Source organism: Primulina tabacum, chromosome 1 (genome assembly GCF_025594145.1).
Source record: "Primulina tabacum isolate GXHZ01 chromosome 1, ASM2559414v2, whole genome shotgun sequence".
NCBI lineage: Eukaryota > Viridiplantae > Streptophyta > Magnoliopsida > Lamiales > Gesneriaceae > Primulina > Primulina tabacum.
Genome location: NC_134550.1, coordinates 51,283,457 through 51,307,372, shown reverse-complemented (window position 1 = coordinate 51,307,372; position 23,916 = coordinate 51,283,457). Strand labels below are relative to the sequence as shown.

The following is a 23,916-nucleotide window of genomic DNA, read 5'->3' as shown; positions in this document are numbered from 1 at the left end:
TTCTTCTCCTCCTTATTTTCTAATTTAGTGTGTGTAAAGTGTGTGATTTTCGGCTGCTGAATGGTGTTTAGAAGCCTAGGTTTACTTATTTATAATTTTTAATTAACATGTTAATATGCTTAGGTTTTGTTCTTCAAGTATAGGAGCAATTAAGCCTACTTAAAATAATTAAATTGGGTTCAATAATATTATTCAATTGTAAATAATACTTATTCAATTGTAAAATAAAAATTTATAAAATTTAGTTTTCAAAAATAATACATTTGATCTTTTAAAAACTTCTCGTTTATAAAAAACTAGCTTCCCGGGTAAAATCGAGATCGTCTCGTAAAACAATTTAAATTCTATTAAAACAATTTAAATTCTATCTTCTGTAGAAAAATTTAATCATTTTAATCATATTAAGAAGTCTTGAAATTATTTATTGAAAATATTCATTTTTATCTTTGTCGTTTATGGTCTCCTTTCTCCCGCCTATTTTCGAATATTCGGATAAAATCTACAATTCTCATGTAAGCATGTCATATAATTTTTTAACCATGTAATTATATCATATAATCATTTAATATGCATCATATAAGCATTTAAAATCAATTATGCAATTTACGTAAGCAATTTAATTAGTTGCATGCATGTGGTTTACGTAGGTTGGTTTCAGGCGTTACAATATAATCTTCGAGCCAATTTTTTTTTTTTTTTTTACATGGAGGTAGGCCCGGATCACTCATGTGAAGTGATCAGGTTGAAACAAACCGCAATAAGCGTCTAATAACAGGAAAGAGAATCCGGACCCACCAAACTCGGGGGGTGATTTGAAACGTGGCGGACTTTGATTGGATGAAACATGTTGGAGGGCTCTCTGATTGGTCAGTTCCCAAAAGACCACGTTGCATGTGTCCATCGTCACGCAAATATGAAAAATTCGCATTTCGATCCGCGCTCCACCGTTCTACCCAAATTCGCACTCATACGTGCACAGATATTGAGTAGCAATTGCAGTTCTACACAGGCTGTTGATTTGATTTCCCTTCGTTTCCGATTTCAAGACCTAATTTTCGTAGTGATAGTTTTGATCTTTGTGCCAGAGCGATATGGCGCATCCAAGATCAAAATTATTGCTCCTCTTCTGCTTTTTATCTTGCCATCTGATCGTCATTGCCGCGTGAGTAGTAGTATTTGTAAATTAATAATTTTTGGTGCGATGGTATAGATTCAATGTATCTTAATTTGTCTGGGGTTTTTATTTGCAGGAAGAGTTATTATGACATTCTCCAAGTTCCCAAAGGCGCGTCGGACGAGCAAATAAAGCGTGCTTACAGAAAGCTTGCCTTGAAATATCACCCTGATAAAAATCAAGGAAACGAAGAGGCAAACAAGAAATTCGCTGAAATCAATAATGGTATCATTCGATTTCTTGTGTTATTTGTCCATATTCTTTGTGGGATAAGCTTAGAAATTAATATCATATAGCTTGACGTGGCTCTCTCTAAGATTTGATTAGTTGGATTGAAATGGTTGGCTTTTTGTAGCTTATGAGGTACTGTCTGATGGTGAAAAAAGAGGTATATATGATAGATATGGCGAAGAAGGTCTCAAACAGCATGCTGCTAGTGGTGGTAGAGGAGGAGGAGGAGGAATGAATATTCAAGATATTTTTAGCTCGTAAGCTCCTTCGGCTAAACATTACCCGCTACTGCATCATTGTGCTCGCAGAAATGTTTTGCTAATTGAAATGATAATCCTTCATATGATGCTAAATTTGTGCATGTGATTTTGTGATGATGATTTGTAAGTCTGAGGATTTTATGGAAGAGATATATTGAAAATTTAATATGCGTTTGATGCTTTCTATGCTTATATATTGCTTTGGAATCTGCAAAAGGGGCAATTTATGGGCTCTATTTTGCAAAAAAGTGCATGCATGAATTCTGCTGTTAGTCAGTGGATTCCAACAAACCGGGTTAGCGGGTTTCTTCAAATCGAGAATTTGGAATTTGAGATCACCATAGTAGTGCACCTATTATTGTGGAAATTTTCTGAGGCAGCAACTACATTGGCATCCATGTTCCCTCAGTACTTTTCATAGCTTAATCAAAATATTTCTTGCATTATTGGGGTGTTGAATATTGTCAATTATTGTGATATAGATTACTTATTAGATCGCTGATAGTTTTATTTCGTTTCTCATTTGTCATATTTCTCCCAAATTTAATGGCATTTTTTGTTGATTGTGAAATTCAAAATCCAGCCATAAGTCTATATGTATTGTTGCTGACAAAGGAATATGTTAAAAGTTTTTTTGGTGGAGGTCCCACGGAAGAGGAGGAGAAGATTGTGAAAGGAGATGATGTGATTGTTGATTTGGATGCAACACTTGAAGATCTGTACATGGGGGGCACCATGAAGGTACTTTATTCGAAACAAGTGGGCTCATAGACAATCCCATAGATTGAATTCCTTGATTATGAAAAATTGAAAAAAAATGATTCTGGAAAGTGCTGGAAAAAACAATATTTTTAGGTATACAAACAAATCTAATTATTTCATTAAAAATATGTCCTTTCAATGACTTGTTGCATCCAGTCTGTGTGACTTTCACTTTTGGATTTGGTTTTCCCATGCTTTGCTCACTACATAAAAATTCATCGTACTTTAATAAACATGTTTTACTTTCCTACTGGAATACCATTGTCAATAACCATTGTCAAATGTGAAAATCATCAGGTTTGGAGAGTGAAAAATGTGCTAAAACCAGCCCCAGGGAAGAGACGCTGCAACTGTAGAAATGAGGTTTATCACAAGCAAATTGGTCCGGGGATGTTCCAGCAGATGACGGAGCAGGCATGTTGTTTCCCTATGAAATATCTTTGAATATCGTGTGGCGGCAGCCGGACTTTTCATGCCACTGGTTTCTTTTATGTTACATCTATCTAAATTGCTTATTGCATTCCAGGTCTGTGAACAATGCCCAAATGTGAAGTATGAAAGAGAAGGTGATTTTATCACAGTGGATATTGAGAAAGGAATGCAGGATGGGCAAGTAAGTCTGCCACCATCCCTGTTCAGATACAGTCGGTGCTTGTTTTTATTCAGGGCCTCAGGCAATGACTACCGTGTTTTTGAGCAGATACTAAGTTCTTACTGCATCAGTATTTCCTAACCAGCCACATATTGTTGTTTTGGATACCTTTCTTTCATTTGCTTGAGCCATTTCATCTTCATCACTACTTTTTACCTTCCAATTATGTGGACATTGGATGCTTAGATAGGGTCTGATGATTAGTTAGGATTAGATTCAGTTATTATTTAATACAAAAAGAGTCTAACAAATGTCCATGAGCCAGGAATTCCTTTTTCCTGTTGGAAACTTGGAGTGGCACTTTCCTAAAGGTAAAACTGTCATGAACAACACATCATTCTGGCAGCACACATAGAATTTCAGAGTGCTACACCATATGATTTAAACCACTATTGTTTTGGCTTTTGTCCATAGAAATGAGTTTGCCTCCGAACATTATGGGGCTGATCTCTCAGATTTATATCCACTTGCTGTGCTAATCGCGTATTGAATTGCCTCCATGAAATGATCTTGCATATATGTGTTGGAGCAGTTGCTAAAGTTGCATTACCTGTGCTTGAGATATGAAGCTGTATTGTAATTTACATTTTATGTACTTGTTTCTTTGCACAAGTCTTTTCCATTTATGTGTAGTGATACATCTGAATTCTGACCTATTTAAAGGGTACTGTCTGAGATATTTAAATTAGTTGTTCTATGGTATGCTTTGTTATCCTCTCAACTGCATTTTGAGTCCGTCGGTATTTCAATTAAAAAAACAATTTCCTGTTTATTCCACAGGAAGTGCTGTTTTATGAGGATGGGGAGCCAATAGTTGATGGTGAAGCTGGAGATCTCAAGGTTTGGTCCTTTTTCCATGGTTTTCAATAAATTTAATGTTGTCGTGTTACTACCACTAGCAAGAATAATATTCTGACAGAATATATTTCTCTCACCCAGCAGTGCTATCAACATCCAATCGTGAAAATTGCCTTTGCTAAATAACTGACTCCCACTTTATTCATCCCTCCCCACTACAAGTGCAAAATCTCCCCCTCTCCTCATTTTGTGTATTCTCATGGTATAAACTTGAAATAGACAAGGCTTATTATTACTTCCGCTTTTTTTGTATCTCATTGTCTTGGCACAACCCACTAGAATCCCTGAACCCATGTTTGTAGCATGGTGACAAGCCATTTCACTTTTTTGATTGTTTATTCGTGTTTGGGCAGTTTCGAATTCGTACAGCACCCCACGATCGCTTCAGAAGGGAAGGCAATGATCTACACACAACTGTCACCATTACTTTGGTAATGATGCTTTGGACAATTCTACACCCTCCTTTTGCATCATAATCACTTCACTTTATTGCCCAACAATTTGTAGAGGCGTGGTATTTTTGCCACTGCAAGATAATTTTCATTGCAAATCATTTTGGAAGGCTTGTTTATTTGGTTGGTTGAGTTACTGAGAACAATTGTGTGCTGTACCCATCTTAAGTTTCTGAAATGCCGCTTTTTTCAAATTGAACATTTAAGAAGATCCATTGAGTAGGTTTTGGCAGGAGACATTATGGATTTTCTTTTACTCAACAAGCTTTTGCTAATCTCTGCTAATCATTGATCACTTGATTGATTGGCAACAGTGAGCTCGTGCGGATTCTGTATTTTTAAAATTTCTGCTCTTAAAATCATACTATAATTTTCTAATGTCCTCTCACGTTCAGGTGCAAGCACTTGTTGGTTTTGAGAAAACCATCAAACACCTCGATGAACATTTAGTGGACGTTAGCTCCAAGGTGAGTGCCAATTTACATTGCTATAGTTTGCATTAGCTCCAACTATGTTGTATTACTGCTGTATCCAAAAGAGAATTTATCATAAATATTTTCTCTTCCTCCATCAGGGTATCACGACTCCCAAGGAAGTAAGGAAGTTCAAGGGCGAAGGGATGCCGTTACACTTTAGCAACAAGAAGGGCGATCTATACGTCAAGTTTGAAGTTCTTTTTCCCACTTCATTGACAGAGAACCAAAAGACAAAGATCAAGGAAATTCTTGGTTAGGAACCAGGGTACCACAATGTGACTACATTATTAAAATTCTGTTCACCTCTCTATGCCAATTTTGTTCAAATTGAAATAGTAGGATGTTTAGGTTCAACCTTCCATCTCTTGGCTTTTTGGACCGCACGGGCCAATTAATAGCACTGGGATCCAGCAGAAATGGGGACCCAACCTTGAATATTTTCCTGTGTATTATTTTGTTAGTGGACCATCAATTACCAACTACTACCAAATTTCCATGTTTGAGTGGGTGGAAAGAAAGACTTTTGATGTAATATGATTAACTGAATACAGCGAACATAGGATAATCTAATCTCTCCACACCTCACTCTTTTTTGTGCTCATGATGTGCAATTTTCATTTGATATCCACTGAATATCAATTTAATGGGATTCTTAAATTGATATTAGAGGGAGAAAAAAGGTTTTTTTTCTATACTATTGGATCCTTGTATCTTTTAATGTCCTTGCTGCCTATATTTCTCAATTAGGTTTTTTTTCCCTCTAATATCAATTTAAGAATCCCATTAAAAATAATACCTGTTGTGGGATTTTTCAAATGGATCAGAATAATAATATAATATAATTTTTTATGGGAAAAAAAGTATCAGAATCTCTCAATTGACCACGTTGTAGGGAAACGCCAGCATTCCGACAAAATCAGAGCCTTCAAAAGTTACCCGCCACGCTACGCCACCCTTGATCAATATCCTCGATCTGGATTCCTGTCCCCACCGACTCTCCTAACTATAACCAAATCCAGCTTCTGTCTCGAAAACAATAATTAGTGTGTTGCTTTTTCTATCGTGAATATCGATAGGATTTATCTATTTCACATGTAAAGATTCATAACATCATTTCATAAGAGACATATTCTAATTATTTTTATCCAAGTTTTTTTTTGTTCATCTCTTCGTTTTATTAACATGTATATAGTCATGATATGACATCTCCTAACTGAATTATTTATCTTTATACGTGTTCATATCATCTCAGACGTATCTCTCTCGATTTTTCTTCAATATACTCAAACTCAACTTTTTATGTAAAATACTAATTAGTCTATTCATTATTATATGTTAACACATCCACTTTAGCATTTTCATATCTTCAACTCTAATATTTTGTTCATGTGTTCGCTTTACTGCCCAATGTTCATATCTATATATCATAGCAAACCTGAAATATATGATAAACTTCTCCAATCCGATCATCTTACTTATATTTTATGTGATGAATCTCTATTGATCTTTCGTCTGATTGTAAAATTATCTAGATACTTATAGATCTCACTCGTCAGTAATTCCTAATTCGACATCTTTTATTACTAAATTTAAATTTAATTTATTTTGTCTTCGCTCTACTAAATCTAAACATTTTTGTTTTCCAACGTTTCTCGTCAAGTTTTCAAACAACCCTCTTGTAATTAAACAAAATAATAATAATAATAATAATAATAATAATAATAATAAGCAATGAAAAAAGGAAAGAAAAAAATCGAAGAAATTGCAGAACATGACTTGTTTGACCATATTTTTTAAATATGACCTTATAAAATCTTAACCTTTATTTTGGTGATTGTTTTTCCAATGTGTTAGAATGTCATTTTGTAATAAATATTTTTAAAAATATTATAATTTAAAATTAAAAAAAATTAACAAATATCATTTTCAAACTATTCCCAAAAAACCGTGTTGAATTAAAATTGCAGAGAATTTTTTCTTAGAAAAAAAATAAGAAACGATTTTTGGAAACTAAAGGGTTCAATGGCATGTTGATCTTACGTTCAAGTTTAATTGATTGTGAATAGTTTTTTTAATTTATTTAAATAAATTTAATCATTTTTATATTTTTTTATTTGAAATAAACAAGTCTCGATTGATGCTTAAATCCTGTTAATAATACTTGACAAAAATTTGTATGAGACGGTATCACGGGTCGTAGTTTATGAGACGGATATCTTATTTGAGTCATCTATGAAAAAATATTATTTTTTATGCTAAGGGTGTGTTTGGTTGAGTGGATTAGATAAAGATAGATTAATAGTCAAATATTTATCGTTAAAATTTTAAGATGTTTTAATAATCATTTTGACCCGATTTAAGATCCAATTTTATTAATCAAATAGTTATCTATAAAATTGGATCTTAAACCGGGTCAAAATGATTATTAAAACAACTTAAAATTTTAACGATAAATATTTGATTATTAATTCATCCTTATTTAATCCACTCAACCAAACACATTCTAAAAATATTATTTTTTATTATAAATATTGATAGAGTTGATCTATCTTAGTATAAAAATAAATTCGTGAGACCTTGGTGAGAAAGAATATCATGTTTTTAAAAGAAAATGTGACCGAAGGAGGAAAGAGACGTAAGAAGGCTTTCCTCATATTAATGAAAATGAAAACGTTTGATTAAAGGTTGAACTGGTACAACACAACGCTCCTCTGCCCATCCTCTACCAACTCCGGTGGAAAATGGATACAGGAGCAAGTTGGCTCACCGGCTTTATCTGATTTCTAACACAAATTAAGAAACAGCATTTTCTCCTCCCCAATCTCTCCCGGGAACACAAGAGGAAACGATCATTCAAAGAGTGTGATTTGAATCAATTACAAGGAAAAGCATGGATGTTTTGTGTTTGAAGGCCGGGATTCATGCAGTGGCAGCTGCGCCAAATGGGGAACACCGACTTAGCTCTGTGCCCCTGGAGAAGCCGTTTTTTTCAGCGCCGCCTCGGAGGAATCCGGGGTGGGTTTTCACTTTCCGGCACCCGCTGAGATCTCTCTGGCCCGATGGTAAACACCGGTATGAGTCGGCAATCGCGGTGGACGACGCCGTTTCGGTTGATGAAAATGAAGAAATCGATGAGGCGGGTACAGAAGAGCAGGATGAGAATTGGGTTCTCAAGATTTTACGTGTGAAGTCTCTTTTCAGGGAGGAAGATAAATACGGTGATCGGGTTTATGATATTCGAAGAAAGATGGAGAAAGATGATGAAAACCGAGATGAATTCTGCGGGGAAGAGACTGGAAGGTGTGATGTATGTGCTGTTGACAACGATGAAAAGATTGAGTTTGATAGAGAGTTGTTTACGAAACTGCTTCGTAAGGTGCCGCTGGCGGATGCTAGATTATATGCTAAGATGTCTTATTTAGGGAGCCTGGCTTATTCCATTCCTCAGATTAAGGTAAGGTTTCACTTGACATTTAACTCTTTCCATTTTTTTTTCGGGAAACAGCAGGGCATCGAAAAATATCATTATCTGCTTGATATGTGATGTTTATATTTGGACTCTAAACTTGGATTTTAGTTCTGAGTTTATTCTTTATTTATAGTTATCCTTAGATCTTGGTTTTTCTTGAAAAATGTTGAGACCTGTGTATTGAACTGTTGTGATAATGTTGGCTTGGCTTGTAACTCCGAAGTTCTGGCTTTAGTCATCTTATGTGGGCAGATCAATTTTAATGCGCAGAGATTATTCCCTGATGGCCTGATCTTTCTGCTTTGATTTTTGAATGGTGTTATAGCCTGAGAATCTCCTAAAGAACCATGGATTGCGTTTCTTGACTTCATCTGTTGAGAAAAAAGAGCAAGCAATGGAAGCTGAGAAAGATAGAGTACCATCTGAAGAGCGACAAGAGAAAGTGAAAGCAGCAGATGAAACACGTGATGCACGTGGAAATGAAATCGAGCAGGCTGAAGGAGTAGAAACAATGCTAAATGGAAACCTTAGAAGGGTATCTGCTGCATGTCAGATTGCTGCTTCTGCTGCTTCGTATCTACATTCTCATACGAGGAGCTTTCTTCAATTCAATTCTTCCAAGTCCATGTCAAGTGAAAAGTTGGTTGAAGAAATGAATGCGGGAACTGTCGATGTTGATGCATTCAATCAGGACGTGGCCTCGTTAATTGCAACCACCGATTCGGTGACTGCGGTTGTTGCAGCAAAGGAGGAAGTAAAGCAAGCAGTGGCAGATGATTTGAATTCAACTCGCTCATCGCCATGCGAGTGGTTTGTGTGCGATGATGATCAGAGTGCCACTCGATTTTTTGTCATACAAGTAGGAGAATTAGACTAAGTTCAGAAAATTTTATGCCACTTAAAGAATCTTTGTGCTTTCCGTGATATGATTAATTTGATGACCATTTGATTTCTAAAAAGCTTCCAAATGTTTTATTGCTGACAGGGATCTGAGTCGCTGGCTTCTTGGCTGGCCAATTTGCTTTTTGAGCCCGTTCAGTTTGAGGTGATCATTTATTTACCATTTTTTAGGTGCCATCAACTGCTGATTTTGGGTTTTGGAGTCAAATATATTCTTGAAAAAAATGCTTTTTAGACGTAGTTTATTCCTTCTTTAATATGGTTGTATGATGTGTGCACGATAAATGAATTCAACACATCTTTTGCTTTAGGGACTTGATGTGATAGTGCATAGAGGTATTTACGAGGCAGCAAAAGGCATATACGAGCAGATGTTGCCTGAAATTCGGGCTCACATTGAATCTCGAGGTGATCGTGCTAAACTCCGTTTCACGGGTCACTCTCTTGGCGGAAGTTTATCTTTGCTTGTAAATCTCATGTTGCTGATAAGGGGTGAAGCACCCCGTTCATCATTACTCCCGGTTATAACTTTTGGGACACCGTCGATCATGTGTGGAGGGGACCGCCTTCTCCGCGACCTTGGATTGCCTCGAAATCATGTTCGTTCAATCGCTATGCACAGGGATATTGTCCCCCGAGCTTTCTCTTGCCATTATCCAAAACATGTTGCCGAACTTCTCAAGGCTGTAAATGGGAAGTTTCGCAATCATCCATGTCTTAATGAACAGGCAAGTATTTATTGATCATCTTACTGTAAGGCCAATCCTCTATTAATTTGTCAAAATATTTACTCTGTTCTCATTAATAATCCACAGAAGCTGCTATATGCTCCAATGGGAGATTTTTTAATTCTTCAACCAGACGAAAAATTCTCTCCGAGCCACGATCTTCTTCCTTCAGGCAGTGGTTTATATGTTTTAACAGGTGTTGGTAAAGCAGAGAAGCAAATTTTCGCCGCACAGGCAGTGTTCTTAAACTCCCCACACCCTCTCGAGATATTAAGTGACCGTTCCGCATATGGCTCGGAAGGAACCATCCATAGAGACCACGATATGAACTCTTACCTGAAATCCATTCGACACTTTATTCGACAAGAGCTTAGCCGAATGAAGAAAGCTAAGAGAGAGCACGGGCGGAAATTCTGGTGGCCAGTCGTGGTTCGACACGGGATCAGTGCTGGAATCATCATAAGTAGGTCGGTTAACTTGGTAGGACAAGTCCAATTCAATATATCTGGCATTGTACAGAGCAGCAGAGAGTCTTTGAAACGACTCAGTACGCTGATGAGATCAAAGAACATGCATTTGCTTGTGGTGCTCTTGCTTCCCACGACCCAAAGATAGATGAATTTTTTGTATACCATTCTTTATTCAGTTGTTTATGCGTAGAAGAAGAAAGAAACTCAATGCTCCCTGGTTTTTGTTCTGGGGATGGAGTTGCAACACATGTATACTTGATGATATTGGATGAACAATATATTTAAATTAAATTTTGTTTTATTTTTAAAAAAATGTCATACATTTATATATGAACGTTAAAAAATGAAATAAATTAGGAACGAGATAGTCTCATGCTAATTAAATGGCTTTCTTAATTAAAAAGATGATTAAATCTTGATCTGACAGATCTTGAGTCGAGTTCAAATAGCTCGACTATTCACTCAAATCGAGTTTTGATTGTTTCTACTTGAGTAGTTCTTCAGCTATTCGGGTTCGAGTAATTATATATATATATATATATATATAATTTAAAGATATATTTATCTTTAGAAAATATCTTTGGAAGATAATTAATTTAAAGATATTTTTATCCATATAACTACATAATTTAAACTCTAAAATTATGTTACAAATATTTTCTATTTTTTCGAACACGAACTCGAAGAACAATTTGATATTTTCACGAATCAAACTTGAAATTGAATATTCTATCGAATTCTAGTCGATCTCAAGCCTACAAATTTAAATCAAGTCGACTTAGCTCGTGTGTACTATTATGTTATAATCATAACAATTGCAAACAAAATCGAAGATAGTTCCACAAAAATATGATCTAACGATGATATAATAATTCTAATATATGGATATTAATGTACATTACTTTATCCATTTTTATAATGTATACAAGATAATCTGAATGGTTAAAATATGTTGCGTATGAAATATAAATGAGTGTATAATATAAGGTTATATGTGAGTTTATCTAAAATTCAATAATATAAATTTCTTTTTAAAGAAACAAAAAACCAAAAAGGGAAGATGTTGCGTACGTACATGGAGCAGGTAGGGCCATGCATAGTACGTGTATATAGGTCAAAATAGTAGCCAAACGATCTCTATCTCTTCTTTATTTCAATTTTTTCCAGAAATTTTCTGTATTTTTATATACTAATATAATATAAGAAATGTTGAAGTTTTAGTATTGTAAGTTAGAATGTTTCGGGTTTTAGTTATGTAATTTTTATGTTTGATTTTCATCAAATAACTTAGATTTTATCGGATATTGTTTTATTTGATATTAATGTTATCTTACGTAGCTGGTGTGTCGAAAATAAACTTATATTACATAAATTTAAAAAAATTGAAAATAAAACAAAACAACACTCAATATTACAAAATGGGAAGAAAATTTTTTTAGTTTCTTTTATTTTTTAGTTAGATATATTTTAATGTGTAAAATATATGTTTTATTCTCACTATATGAGTAACACATGAGAGAAACAATACATATTTGGTTGATTTAGTGATTTCGCGCGAAAGAAAGAATTAAAAAGAAATTTATGTTATTGAATGAAAAACAAACATTAACAAGTTACAAGCTAAAAATGTCATAATGTTATATTATATACTTGATAATAGTTTTATCTTGCAACATTTTCTAGTTTTATTGATTATTGAAGGAGGTTGACACACATTTACCACTATCAAGCTTTGTTACGTCGTCTATAAAACACGTACTCGATGAAAAATATGTCAACGATATAATAACAAAGTTTTCTTAAGATTACTTATGTTTCCGGAACCCAACATCCTGGTTTTCCTTGTTCAAGTTGGATCGACATATTAAAATGAAAATATTTTATTCAGTCAAAATCAGTGTTCTAAAAAATATAAGCGGGGTCACTTAAGGCACCGCCTATGCCGTGTTTTTTAAGCCTAAATCTCTAAAATATTTATGTTAATCTTCGTATTTCTCCAATACTTCATCTTTATCAGATTCAAACTCAAAATCGATGACATTTTCTTCATCTGAATCCGATATAAATGATTTTTCGTGAAGTTCTATTATAAAATGTGGAAGATGTCATATGCAGATAATCTATAATGTATATAAATGACCTGGTTGCCCTCTAGGTGGACGATTGATGCGGGAATGCCCAGAGGCGACATCTTTGCAAAAATGGGGACTGTGAATGACAAGCAAATATTCTAACATATTTCAGAGTTTACACTACGCACATGGACGATGTTATATGACATAATGTACAAAGATATCGAAATATAATGACAGTGATGATGTGCTCTTCCAAAAGTGATTATCAATGAAAACAGTTGAATAATTAAAACAACCAATGGATGGATTTAGCCTTGGTAGTCTTCTCGTTTATAGTATCCAAACTCGGCTTCCACCCTTTTCCGGATATTTGCCTGCTTAAAAACTCTGGACGCTCCTCCAACTCAGAAACAGCACTGAAATAATTACGGTCCTCCTTTGTATGCATTGATACGGGGGCACCGTGCTCCCGAACGGGATGACAAATTCTCACAAACATAGGAAGAAACCCAGTGTAAGATAAAAAGGCTTTGGATTTCAATAAAGAATTGGTTTTGGTTAGCAGTTCTTTGGCTTCTTGGTATGACAGTGTGGTTTGCTTACCTTTCTTGATTGGAAGCATGACGTAAAGCTTCTTCCTATCCAGGATTTCGTCGGCTGCCAATGGGGTGGGCTTTTTCCCATTGATCAGTTCAACCACAACCTCCTGCGGGTGCTCTAGCATGAGTTCTGCAGCTGTGAGTGGCTCGTCGTACTTGAACACAGCACCGTCTGATAATATTACCTTCCCGGTGGCGGCAGCACCGCCTGACTGCCAGTGAGATACGGAATTCCCCATGGGTGGCGGTTGGTTTGATGTGAGATTATGGGATGAATAAAAACATGCATTATATTGCTACTGATGTGGTGTGGTCTGGAAGGTGTTCGTTAAACCGCTCCAACTTTTATGGTGGACTAGGTAACAACAAATTACAAACATATTAGGTAAGGTGGATATATGAAAGACCCTCTATTTGATGTTGTCAAACGTTGTATTATATAGTACATGTTACAGTTATCTAGTTAAGTAATTAGTATAATGCAATATGGAGTCCCAACCATGGACTCAGTCAAACCAACCATCCCCAACTAATATAAAATACACAATGCCAGAGGAACCGTTCAATCAAACACCCGCATTAAATATATATATATATATATATATATATATATATATATATATATATTTTTATAGGCTTGTCAAATTGGTTTAGGACGGCCTGGTATTCCCGTCCCGTTACAAAAATGAGACGGGCTGAGGAAATCTCAACCCATTTGTAGGCGAGTCAAACGAATTGAGCTTGTTTGGATTGCGGGTTGGGGCGGGTCAGCATGCCAGAATAGGATTTTATTATTATTTAAAAAAATGTATTTTTTAGTTTTTTAGATAGATATTTTGAAGTTTTATTTGACTTATTTTGAATAAATTTTAATGATAATTAACTTTGTTATATTTCTTTAGTTTTTCGTATTTTGTTCAAATGTTCTTAGCACATTTTTATTAAAAAAAAAATTCTTAGCATTTTTTAAAATTAGGCGGGTCACCCACCTAACCCGCGGCCCAAGGCGGGTTAGGCTGGGTTGGCTATTTAGTGGCCCGCCAAGCCTAATGAAGATTGATGGTTGACAGTTCTGTCAGCCCGTTTTGACATCTATATATATGTATACATATTTGTGTACATGTATGTCTATATATGTTTGTGTATGTACGCGCATGTGTCAGTGTGTATTATACGCTAATGTGGCGTAGCGTCAGTTTCATGTGTAAACTTATTATGGGAACCTCCCAACCATAATCAGTTTCTTTTTCCATTGTGTGTATGTCTGTCTATATGGGTGTGTATGTACCACAGAGTCAGTCGGTACAGTTAACACCTCTTGATGAAATATGCCGAGAACCAAACAATTTGAGAAATGGGAAGCAAACAGCTATAGGCTAATGTATCAATGCATTTTTTAGGATACAATGACATGAACATTCAAATTGTTGGCCACTCGTTGCCAAGAACACAATGCAATTCGTGATATATAAACATATCAAGAATTGATGAGAAGAAGGGTAGTGGTTTGCTTGCAAAGACGGCAAACAACTGAACATGATATTGGGAAAGCAGTTTTATTATCAACCATAACTGCGCCAGAACCTCCTGATCTTCTCAAAATTGCAGCTCCAAAACCAGTCATAGTCCGACGAGTGATAATTAATAATTAGGCAGATGACAGTTGACATGTTTTTGAATAAAATATTGAAAGTTGATGCAACAACAATTAACACATGAACCAAAAAAATTTGGATAACGTACCAAAAACAAGCACCATGCGGAACAAGTTTTAGCAACTACATCAGTGAAACTTCTCCCCTTCTTCACAACATCTTTATCGAACCCCCTCTCCTTCCAGGACACAGTGTTATGGTCGTATTCAGTTGATGCTAAAACCCTACTTTATGTATTGAGATACCCACTTGAAGCCATCGCCATAGCCCATTCTCCGAACAATGCTGCACATGAATATTTCTAAAGGACGGACATTAGATTCTGCTAGATTCACTTTCCCTTTTCCTGTGGTTACACCAGTGAGGCCAAGGTGATAACGCAACTCGTCTTCTGAGGCAGCATAAGGTATGTCAATCTTGTTCCCCAGAATAAGAAAGGGGACTGCAGCAAGGGCCTCATCAGAGAGGAGTGCGTCCAACTACTTTTTGGATTCCGCAAAACGTTCCTTGTCATAAGCATCCACGAGGTAAACTACTGCATCAACCTGTCGAATCACAAGAATACATATTAATGAAAGCAGGAACATGAGGATATTCGGAGGAAATAGTTTGATTTGGAGTTCAAAGTTTTTTGAGAAAAATTTGGTGTCGGCAAATGGTATGCCATGCTACAAAAGTAACCTGTAGTTCCATCAAGATTAAACAAATATATTATTCGAATAAATGTGATAGCAATAACTGCATGATTCAACAATTTTTATGACAAATGTCTCGAGCTTCACTTTCATGTCATATACCAGAGGCAGAGGGTAAAAAATGAATGCAAGGGTGTATACTCATACTTCTCGCACATCTACAGAAGGGAGGCTACATCGTAGAGGTGAATATAACATCACAAACACTCTACATGCGTAGCCACAGTAGCGAGCAAACATGCATCAGAACGACAAGAATCCACTCAAGCACTCACAGATACTTTCAGCCAAGCAGTGGAGGCAAAACAGTGGATAAGTAGCATATATTACAAGCCACTATCCATTCTAAGTAAGTTGAATCCTCTACAACATTAATAACACAACACAAATTTAACTTCCCCTTTCTGATGAAAACGTGATCATACAGCTGACAGGCACAACAGATATAGCAAGCACTCGAGCCTTTCCACAAAATAACAGTCGGAAATATCTGAATTCAAGCTACCTTGGCATAATAATCCTTCCAAACTCTGCGGGCAATCTGATGCCCTCCCAAATCAAAAGCCTTAAACTTAATCTTCCCAATACTCAGCTCTTCCGAGGTGGGATATTGAGTGGGTTGATGCTGCACTAATCTCTGGATCAAACCAACATCCCAACCCAATCAATCAATCAGGATCCATTGAAATATGAAATAAACAATCTGAAAAGGAAGTACCTCATCCTTGAGCATGTGGAGGAGCGTGGTTTTACCGGCATTATCCAAGCCAAGGAACAAGATCTTAGCCTCTTTCTGCCATAACCCGAGGGATGCCAACACCCCGTAAAACCAGTCCAATAGAAACATCTTTCTTCGTGTGAGTGTACTAGAGATGTCCGATTCCGGTCGATCGAGACACAAATTTTGGCTTCCGCTCACTGCTTGTTTCTATGGACGCGACTGCCCTGCAAAATTTATGACTTTACTGCTGAGACAACAAAAATTAGGGGGAAATTCACTTCCACAAAATATTCATTACAATGTGATGGATATTGAATGTTTCTTTTTTCTAATTACCAAAATTGTACTGAATTATAACGGATTCAAAATCATTCAGACATGTCGTTGAGTCGGATTGAAATAATTCTGAATCAGAAACCCAAATTGATCCATATTAAAGGCACATATGGTAAGGAAATAATATTATTAGAAATGAGTGAAATTACAGTGGCAAAAATTTGTGTGAGACGGTTTCAAAGGTCGTATTTTGTGAAACGAATATCTTATTTGGGTCGTCAATGAAAAATTATTACTTTTTATGCTAAAAGTATTATTTTTTATTGTGAATATCGACAGGGTTGATCCGTCTCACAAGAAAACTACTCAATTATATTTAAGGTAGATTCTATTTAATCCGAAATTGATTTAGAGTGAATTTAAATATACAAGTTGTAGCTTAAAAAAAATTTAAATAAATTCAGTTTTTTTAAGTGATTTTATTTATAAAAAAATAGAAGAGATTTTAAAGTTTTTATAAATGTTGAAAAATGTTTTGTTTTTAATTTATAATAGAAGTACAAGCATAATCTCAAAACCAAAAATTCTAACTTCTAAAAAAGTCTATTTTGTAAGAGTTTTTTTTATTAAAGTTTTTGTAAGTAATTGTAACCCAACAATACATATTTTTTAAAAAATATTATTTAAAATTTGAATTTCTGCGTCCCAACATTTTATGAAATTTGTTGAAAAGCATAGAAAAAAAATTAATTTAATTTTTTAAAAAATTAAATTTAACCGATTATCGGTTCGATTTTAACACTTAACTAGGTAGGGTTCTTGAGGTGTCTTACCCAGATTTGTAGTTCAAGATATGAGTATTTATATTTTTTTCCAGAGTAACTAATCAGGTGTTCATATTTATGTATGTCTTATTTAATAATTTAATTTTAAAAGCTAAAAATATTACGAGTATAGTAATATTTTATTTTCTTTTAAATCCGTAGCCATGCGATTAGAATTTCAAGCTGGCACTGTGTTTAAAAAATATGGAAAAAGCAGTATCTGCCACACCAGTTGTTCAGCAAACATAGAGAGGACGCTAAAACCTCATTTGATATTTTCTTTATCATCGATATCAGCAGAAAACTACATACAGCCATTATAAGTATTTCTTTTCTTACAATAAACATTTTAAATGACAAGTAAAATACTACTAAAAATCTAGAGTGCTGATCAAAATAATATGCACAACTTTGTAATAAACTCGCCTTGAACGATGACAATAAAGAGTAGCATAACATAGTACCACTGCTATTCAGCAAATAAGAAATGTGAGAGAACAAGTGAATATATTATGGACAACAGTACTACTGCTATTCATGATCGTGGACACAGCTGAAAGTAGGCATGAAGACACCAAGTTACACCGACGAGATTTTTTAGAACTTTATTTGGCAGTACCTCGACTCCTACCAAAGTATACTATCATACAATCACATGACCAAAGTACAAACTGTTATACAATCACTTGTATAACAGGCCGTAGATATTTCAATGGTGTGATTTAATCTGGGATTGAGTCCAAGCTATTGCTTCCTACTGCATTTGCTTTCCTCTCTGCCTGAAGTGAGCGGCATATAGACTCGAGTTTTTCCTACTGGTTTCTTGTTTTTTCGAGCTGTTTCTTCAAACATTCCCGCTGTATAAAAATAGGATGTTAATGTTTCCTACGTAAGTTGAAGATAGCAGTCCTGATGAATGCTAATTTCAGAAAGCATGAAAAATTGTCATATCTAATGTCGGATATCACAAAACACCGCATTCTTAGCGAAAATAAAATGCAACTTGTTTGCAATTGCTTGGAAGGTATCAATGATATATAATGTTATGATTCTGTCAGACTGAAGAAGTACTATCTTCATACTACCAACAATTTCATCAGAAGTTGGGCTTTAAATGGATCTCTTTTACAAACATGGGAATTTGCTAGGTTATTTTCCAAGGAGGTGCAATATACTTTTTTTCACATTTCAATGGGATTTATTATTCATTCATCCCAGATAGATTGAATCAAGGCGGTGGAGTAGAACCATGCATCCCAATGTTTAAAGGGTTCCTTTGCAAAAATAACAAACCAAATATATATTCAATGCTGAAAAATCTACACTTTTATTAACCGGCAACATTCTATTCCTACAACGATTATGTGAAGAAAGACGTGATAAGGAATAAGGTGTGGGATTGAAAAAGGTCCATTGCAAGGAGACTTTAAAATCAAACATACCTCATCTGCAAGTTCTGTCAGAGTAAGTCTGATTTTTTTGCATTTGTTCGTCAAAAAGGAGTTTTCCTTCCTAAGCTCCTTGATCGATTTGGCTCAAGAACAGAAACATCAAGGATGACAATTTGTCTTCCAAAGGAAAAGAAATATCCATAATGCTGTGATATATATTTTTAACATTTAAGCGTGTAACGCTTTCGAACCCTCTCAATTTCTTTCCTAAAAGTTTTAAAAACCTCGTTGCTTTTCAGTAACGCTGCCTGGCATGCTGCGGGTGGTGTTTTTAGAATTATATAAGAATAATTCAATTATTTTAAAAAATAAGAACATACGCTGAAAATTTTATGAATTACACCTCAATAAAATCGATTTTTTTTTTTTTTTGTAGTTAAAAATATTTGGATTGCCACTTATATTCAGTTCTTGGCATATTACAATTTACAATGATGCTTTAATGATTAAAAATTATATATCGGGACAATTGCTACGTTTTCTACACAAAGGAAACAATAAAAATAAACTCTGAAATAATTCATTAAAATTAATCTAATTCTTGTTTAATTTGAATTCAACATTTACAAAGGAGATGTATGAGTTGGCTATATTGGCTGGTGGATGAGCTTCAATCTTTTGTTTTTAAACTAATTTATGTTCAAAGCTTAGCAAATAAGTCACGTTAGAATAATGAACAATGTTAAAAACTTCCTTATAACCAAATTAGGATTTTTTGACATAAAAATATTTGGTGATAGTTGATATTTCATAGAGAATCTGCACATAACTCCTGAATCAAAATTATAGAATAAATTAACAAAAATAAACTTTTGACAACAAGCTCCCTCGTAAAACCTGAAAAAGAAAATAATCAGTTGACGAATCTCAGATTAATAAAATTGAGTTATTGCGATTAAACTCTAATCAATAGCTCAAGACAACACAAATTTTGACATGTAAGAAACTGAATTCCATGAAGTAAAACCATAATCTTACCAGATTTGATTGATGGTGTGGCAGTTTCTATTTGTCGTTTTGTTTCAACCTGCCCGTGCGGGCAATGAACGGCCCGGATCACTCATGTCACTCCACATGAGTGATCCGAGCCCACCTTCCTGTAAAAAAAAAAAAAAAATTGACTCGAAAAAATTCGATCATTTGGATCGACCTCGCCCGCAGGGGTAGGGTCGACCGAACCCTATTTGTCTACCATGATCTACGTTTCATCTATGAAATATTGGATGTCATTGTATGTTAGGTATAAATGTCCGAGAGAGAGTAAATAATTTAATATTTAGTTGTTGAAAAAGGACAATGAGTGATAAGGTTGGATGTTACTGAAGTTATATCAAAGCAGCAGAGGAAAATAGTTTTTTCAAAGTTGTTTGCATTCAAAAAAATTTATGGTTTACATTTCTTGTGTTTTTTTAATGACCTCAATTAATGATGTATTTTTAAGTGATTTCAATTACAACTTCATTAATTTTGTATTTTTAATGATTTAATTTAATTATTATGGTTATATTTATAAAGTTTTTAAATAAAATATGGTTAAAAAAATTATTGTTATCTATCCTTTTTTTCGTTTGATTTTTCTATTTTTCTAATCCATTTATTTATGACTGTTAGCTAGAGCTTACGTGTTTATGTAAAAGGTTTTTTTTGCATCCAACAAGTTTTAATGTTTCACATTTATAAATTATTTAAATAAATCATGACAAAAGATCATGAATAGGTCTCTTATGAGACGGTTTCATTGGTCTATATTGCTGAGACTGGTCGACTCGATCTATATTTGCAAAGAAAAATAAAATTCACAAGACATTATTTTTTTCAAAGAAACTCACAATACATTATTATTAGAAATCATAACTTAAAAATACACTAACTCATAAGGAACTATAAAATACACTAACTTAAAAAACTATAATGAAAAAAATTTAAAAATACTCATAAGGATTCAATCATTAACTCATACAGAAAAAACAGTTATCTATATACTATATTGAAACTTTAATTTCTAATTAATTAACCACATATGGTGAAACATTTCAATATTATTTAAGCAAAAATCATTAACAACAATCATATTTAGTCTTTTTGAACTAACACCATACTCATCACAATTATATATTAGTATGTTGCAGAAATGAAGAAAATATTGTGCATTTATTAAGATAAATGACAATAACAAACAGAAAATTATATGATAAAAAGTTGAATATTCTTTTTTTTAGTTTATTAAACAATATGTTTATTTTTCAAATTAGTTTACATATGAGTAATTAACATGAATTGTCAAAATCTACAATACTATTGTCATTATCTTTTGTTGGTTAATTAATTTTGTTTCAAATTTATTTACTCCAACTTGTGTTTTTCACGTGCAACACACGAGCATTATTTCTAGTGTAAATAAATATTTCAGATTAAATATTTTTGTTATATTGATATATAAATATTTATGTTGTCAAGTTTTTTTATATAATTGGTTAAGTTCAAATTAGCTCTATCATTCAATTAAATATAATATTGTAGTGGGAGTGTTTCATGTAGAATTCAGTATATTTATTTTTAATGTTTTATATTGTAAATTTCTAAATAAAAGACAGGTCCAATTTTTATAAAACTTAGGACTTCTTTTGAAAAAATTGCAATCATAATCAACTGTATGTTGTTGTATTCAGGATAATGAGTCCCAGGTGTTTAAAATCTCGATAAGTGGTAATTGTAGCTAAAAAGGTTCAATGACAAAATACTAAGTATTATTTTTTTATAAATATAAATAAGATTGACATGTATCACGCATAAATATTCGTGAAACCGTCTTATAATATACCTACTTTATATGTTTTATAATTAATTTTGTTTATTTGTATTTTAAGTAATTCAAATAGTAAAAGTTGTTAAATTTAATCATTAATTACATAAAAATAATACCCTGAGCATCGTGTAGGACCGAACGTTTGTCGCCTTACCAAAATCTATAGCTGGTGGTAATGATGCAACTCAAATCTTTTAAACCGCATAATAGCTGAAGTACCACGGTTCGATCGCTCTACCAAGCAAGGAGGACAATTATTGCACCTAACAATCTCCCTCCCAATAATTGCACTCCTTGCAATCAATGAGAATCGAACCCGTGACCTTGACTCTGATACCAATTGTAAGACGGAGCGTTTGCTGTTTTACCAAAAGCTATAGCTAGTGGTAATGATACAACTCAAATCTTTTAAAGCGCATACAACTCAAGCACCACGGTTCGATCGGTCTATCAAGCAAGAACAATTATTGCACCCAACATATCGCACGTATGATATACTAGTTATATTTAAGATAAAGAATACACACAAAAATATATATTTATGTATAAATAATAAAAGAACAAAAATGTAAATTTGACTTTGTAGGAAGTTATTTATAAACTATGGTGTTTTCAGATAGTGGTATGTAAAAAATTATTGCTAAGATTTGAATTTTAATTTAAAAATGACTGATAAATTTTAATCAAATTTATTCTTATTATAATATATGTTTTTATATTATTTAAACAAAAATGCAAACTATTAAATCTCATTTCGTTTATTTCGAAATATATTTTGTACTAAGAAATGTTTTTATCAAACATAAATAAAGTTAAAGTTATTATTAAAAAAATAAATAAATAAATAAAGTTATTGGGTTTTTTAAATTAATTCAATGATACTTAGAATAATAATTTTTATCAAATAAATAAACAAAAAATTAAATAAATTTTATTTTAAAGTTTTTTTCAGTTTTAAAATTATATTTTATTCATTTTTTAATTATCATTATTATTAAAATTTATGAAATTTTAATTTTAAAAAAATACTGCAATTAATTATATTATGGTGATTAATAACAAAGAATAAACATAAAATAATAATCTTGAAATTACCAATAACAATAAATAACGTTAAATAAACTAATAATAATATTACTGAAAATATTAATAATAAGGTTGATAATTTCTATTAAACTGAAATTTTATTCAAAAATTATGTTTGATTTTGCTTTTTCGACAGAAAAAAATTGTTCGTTTATTCAATTTGGTTTCGTCTTTTTTTTTTTAATTTGTTAAAAAAAATAGATCAAGCCAAACGAAAAATGATTTGTGAGGGTACAGCCAAAAACAGCCAGGCTTCAACCCCATGGGGCCCCATTGCTTTGCTGTCTCCACTTTTTTCGTTTGGCACCGTCACCTTCTGTGCACCCACTCATACTAAACTAATAACAAAAAACGAGATTTTTGAGTCTTTGAAATAAGTGAACGTTTGAATAATAATTATAAATTTAATTTTTTATCAATATATTTTCAGGGAGTTTGTTACATTGAATTTGTTGGTGTAGTTTATTATACTAGTCTTGTTTACTGCTACTGCATTAATTCGATAGATAAAAACTTGTGTGAGACGGTCTCACGGATCGTATTTTCTGAGACATATATCTTATTTGGGTCATCAATGGAAAAATATTACTTTTATTGTAAATATCGGTAAGATTGACCCGTCTCACAGATAAAATTCATGAGACCGTCTCACAAAAACTTAGTCAATTCGATAGTTTATCAAATGCAAACTCGATTAACGTGTTAGTCCGATGTAGGTAATTACCTGACAATTTACTTAATGCAGACCAAGTTATTGTGTAAGCCCTGATTTTTTTTCAATACACGTCAAAGATATCGACGTCAAGTTTCATTAATATAAAAATAAAATAATTAATAATAAAAAACAATTAAATTTAAAAACCATCTTTATGCGGGCCTTAAGTTCTCTATAAATAGCCCCATCTCCTCACTCTGAGGATCTCTTCCGCCTGATTTCGGATGCTGCCGATAGGTAAGAGCTCTCTATCTCTGTGTTTTGATTTTTTTTTTGGCTGTATTTTCTTTTTGTTTCGTTTTTATTTTCGCTTTGATTTTGGCCTCAGATTTACGATTTAATGTTGATTGTGTTTTTTTGCTCGTTTTGATTTTTTATTTTTTGATTCGTTAATCGATCCATGACGTAGTGTTTTTTTTTTTTTGTTTTTTTATCATCTGCAGATCGATTCCGAACAAGTTTCGGTGGAAAACAGATCTACATTTTGCATACCGATCATCTTTAATTAACCTCGAATTGTCAATTTGAGAGTAAAATTTTTGTCGTCATTTCCTTGTTCCCGTATTTTTTCAGCCTTGGTT

At 33.5% G+C, this 23,916-nt stretch overlaps 3 protein-coding genes, 1 long non-coding RNA gene and 1 pseudogene across 4 annotated transcripts; 2 read left to right on the top strand and 3 right to left on the bottom strand.

The window, feature by feature from the left end:
* The first annotated feature begins 940 nt into the window (after positions 1–940).
* Positions 941–5,466, top strand: LOC142547360 (dnaJ protein ERDJ3B-like). The gene is made up of 10 exons (XM_075655619.1): positions 941–1,162; positions 1,251–1,399; positions 1,530–1,662; positions 2,295–2,406; positions 2,725–2,841; positions 2,954–3,040; positions 3,860–3,919; positions 4,291–4,368; positions 4,785–4,856; positions 4,964–5,466. The coding sequence occupies exons 1-10, from the start codon at positions 1,092–1,094 to the stop codon at positions 5,120–5,122; spliced, it is 1,038 nt and encodes a 345-aa protein (XP_075511734.1). The 5' UTR covers positions 941–1,091; the 3' UTR covers positions 5,123–5,466.
* Positions 5,467–7,528: 2,062 nt separating this feature from the next.
* Positions 7,529–10,726, top strand: LOC142547350 (phospholipase A1 PLIP2, chloroplastic-like). The gene is made up of 5 exons (XM_075655608.1): positions 7,529–8,319; positions 8,660–9,193; positions 9,320–9,379; positions 9,546–9,962; positions 10,050–10,726. The coding sequence occupies exons 1-5, from the start codon at positions 7,756–7,758 to the stop codon at positions 10,575–10,577; spliced, it is 2,103 nt and encodes a 700-aa protein (XP_075511723.1). The 5' UTR covers positions 7,529–7,755; the 3' UTR covers positions 10,578–10,726.
* A 1,685-nt stretch (positions 10,727–12,411) lies between these two features.
* Positions 12,412–13,345, bottom strand: LOC142512071 (uncharacterized). Its single transcript, XM_075619673.1, has 3 exons — positions 12,804–13,345; positions 12,573–12,640; positions 12,412–12,515 (listed from the first exon to the last, which is right to left on the bottom strand). The coding sequence occupies exons 1-3, from the start codon at positions 13,343–13,345 to the stop codon at positions 12,412–12,414; spliced, it is 714 nt and encodes a 237-aa protein (XP_075475788.1).
* A 1,384-nt stretch (positions 13,346–14,729) lies between these two features.
* LOC142547343 (small COPII coat GTPase SAR1A-like) lies at positions 14,730–16,605 on the bottom strand (annotated as a pseudogene).
* A 1,164-nt stretch (positions 16,606–17,769) lies between these two features.
* On the bottom strand, positions 17,770–19,642 carry LOC142519423 (uncharacterized). Its single transcript, XR_012813770.1, has 2 exons — positions 18,720–19,642; positions 17,770–18,134 (listed from the first exon to the last, which is right to left on the bottom strand). It is a non-coding gene; the product is annotated as an uncharacterized LOC142519423 (long non-coding RNA).
* Between the last annotated feature and the right edge of the window lie 4,274 nt (positions 19,643–23,916).

Bases quoted from the DNA above. Each gene is read 5' to 3' on its own strand.
- LOC142547360 (XM_075655619.1), top strand. From the start codon at position 1,092: ATGGCGCATCCAAGATCAAAATTATTGCTCCTCTTCTGCTTTTTATCT. The intron at 1,163-1,250 runs GTGAGTAGTAGT...TTTTATTTGCAG, and splicing joins CATCTGATCGTCATTGCCGC to GAAGAGTTATTATGACATTC. The intron at 4,369-4,784 runs GTAATGATGCTT...TCTCACGTTCAG, and splicing joins CAACTGTCACCATTACTTTG to GTGCAAGCACTTGTTGGTTT.
- LOC142547350 (XM_075655608.1), top strand. From the start codon at position 7,756: ATGGATGTTTTGTGTTTGAAGGCCGGGATTCATGCAGTGGCAGCTGCG. The intron at 8,320-8,659 runs GTAAGGTTTCAC...ATGGTGTTATAG, and splicing joins ATTCCATTCCTCAGATTAAG to CCTGAGAATCTCCTAAAGAA. The intron at 9,194-9,319 runs GTAGGAGAATTA...TATTGCTGACAG, and splicing joins CTCGATTTTTTGTCATACAA to GGATCTGAGTCGCTGGCTTC.
- LOC142512071 (XM_075619673.1), bottom strand. From the start codon at position 13,345: ATGGGGAATTCCGTATCTCACTGGCAGTCAGGCGGTGCTGCCGCCACC. The intron at 12,641-12,803 runs GTTGTTTTAATT...TGTCATTCACAG, and splicing joins AAGGCTAAATCCATCCATTG to TCCCCATTTTTGCAAAGATG. The intron at 12,516-12,572 runs GTCATTTATATA...ATTTTATAATAG, and splicing joins TCCACCTAGAGGGCAACCAG to AACTTCACGAAAAATCATTT.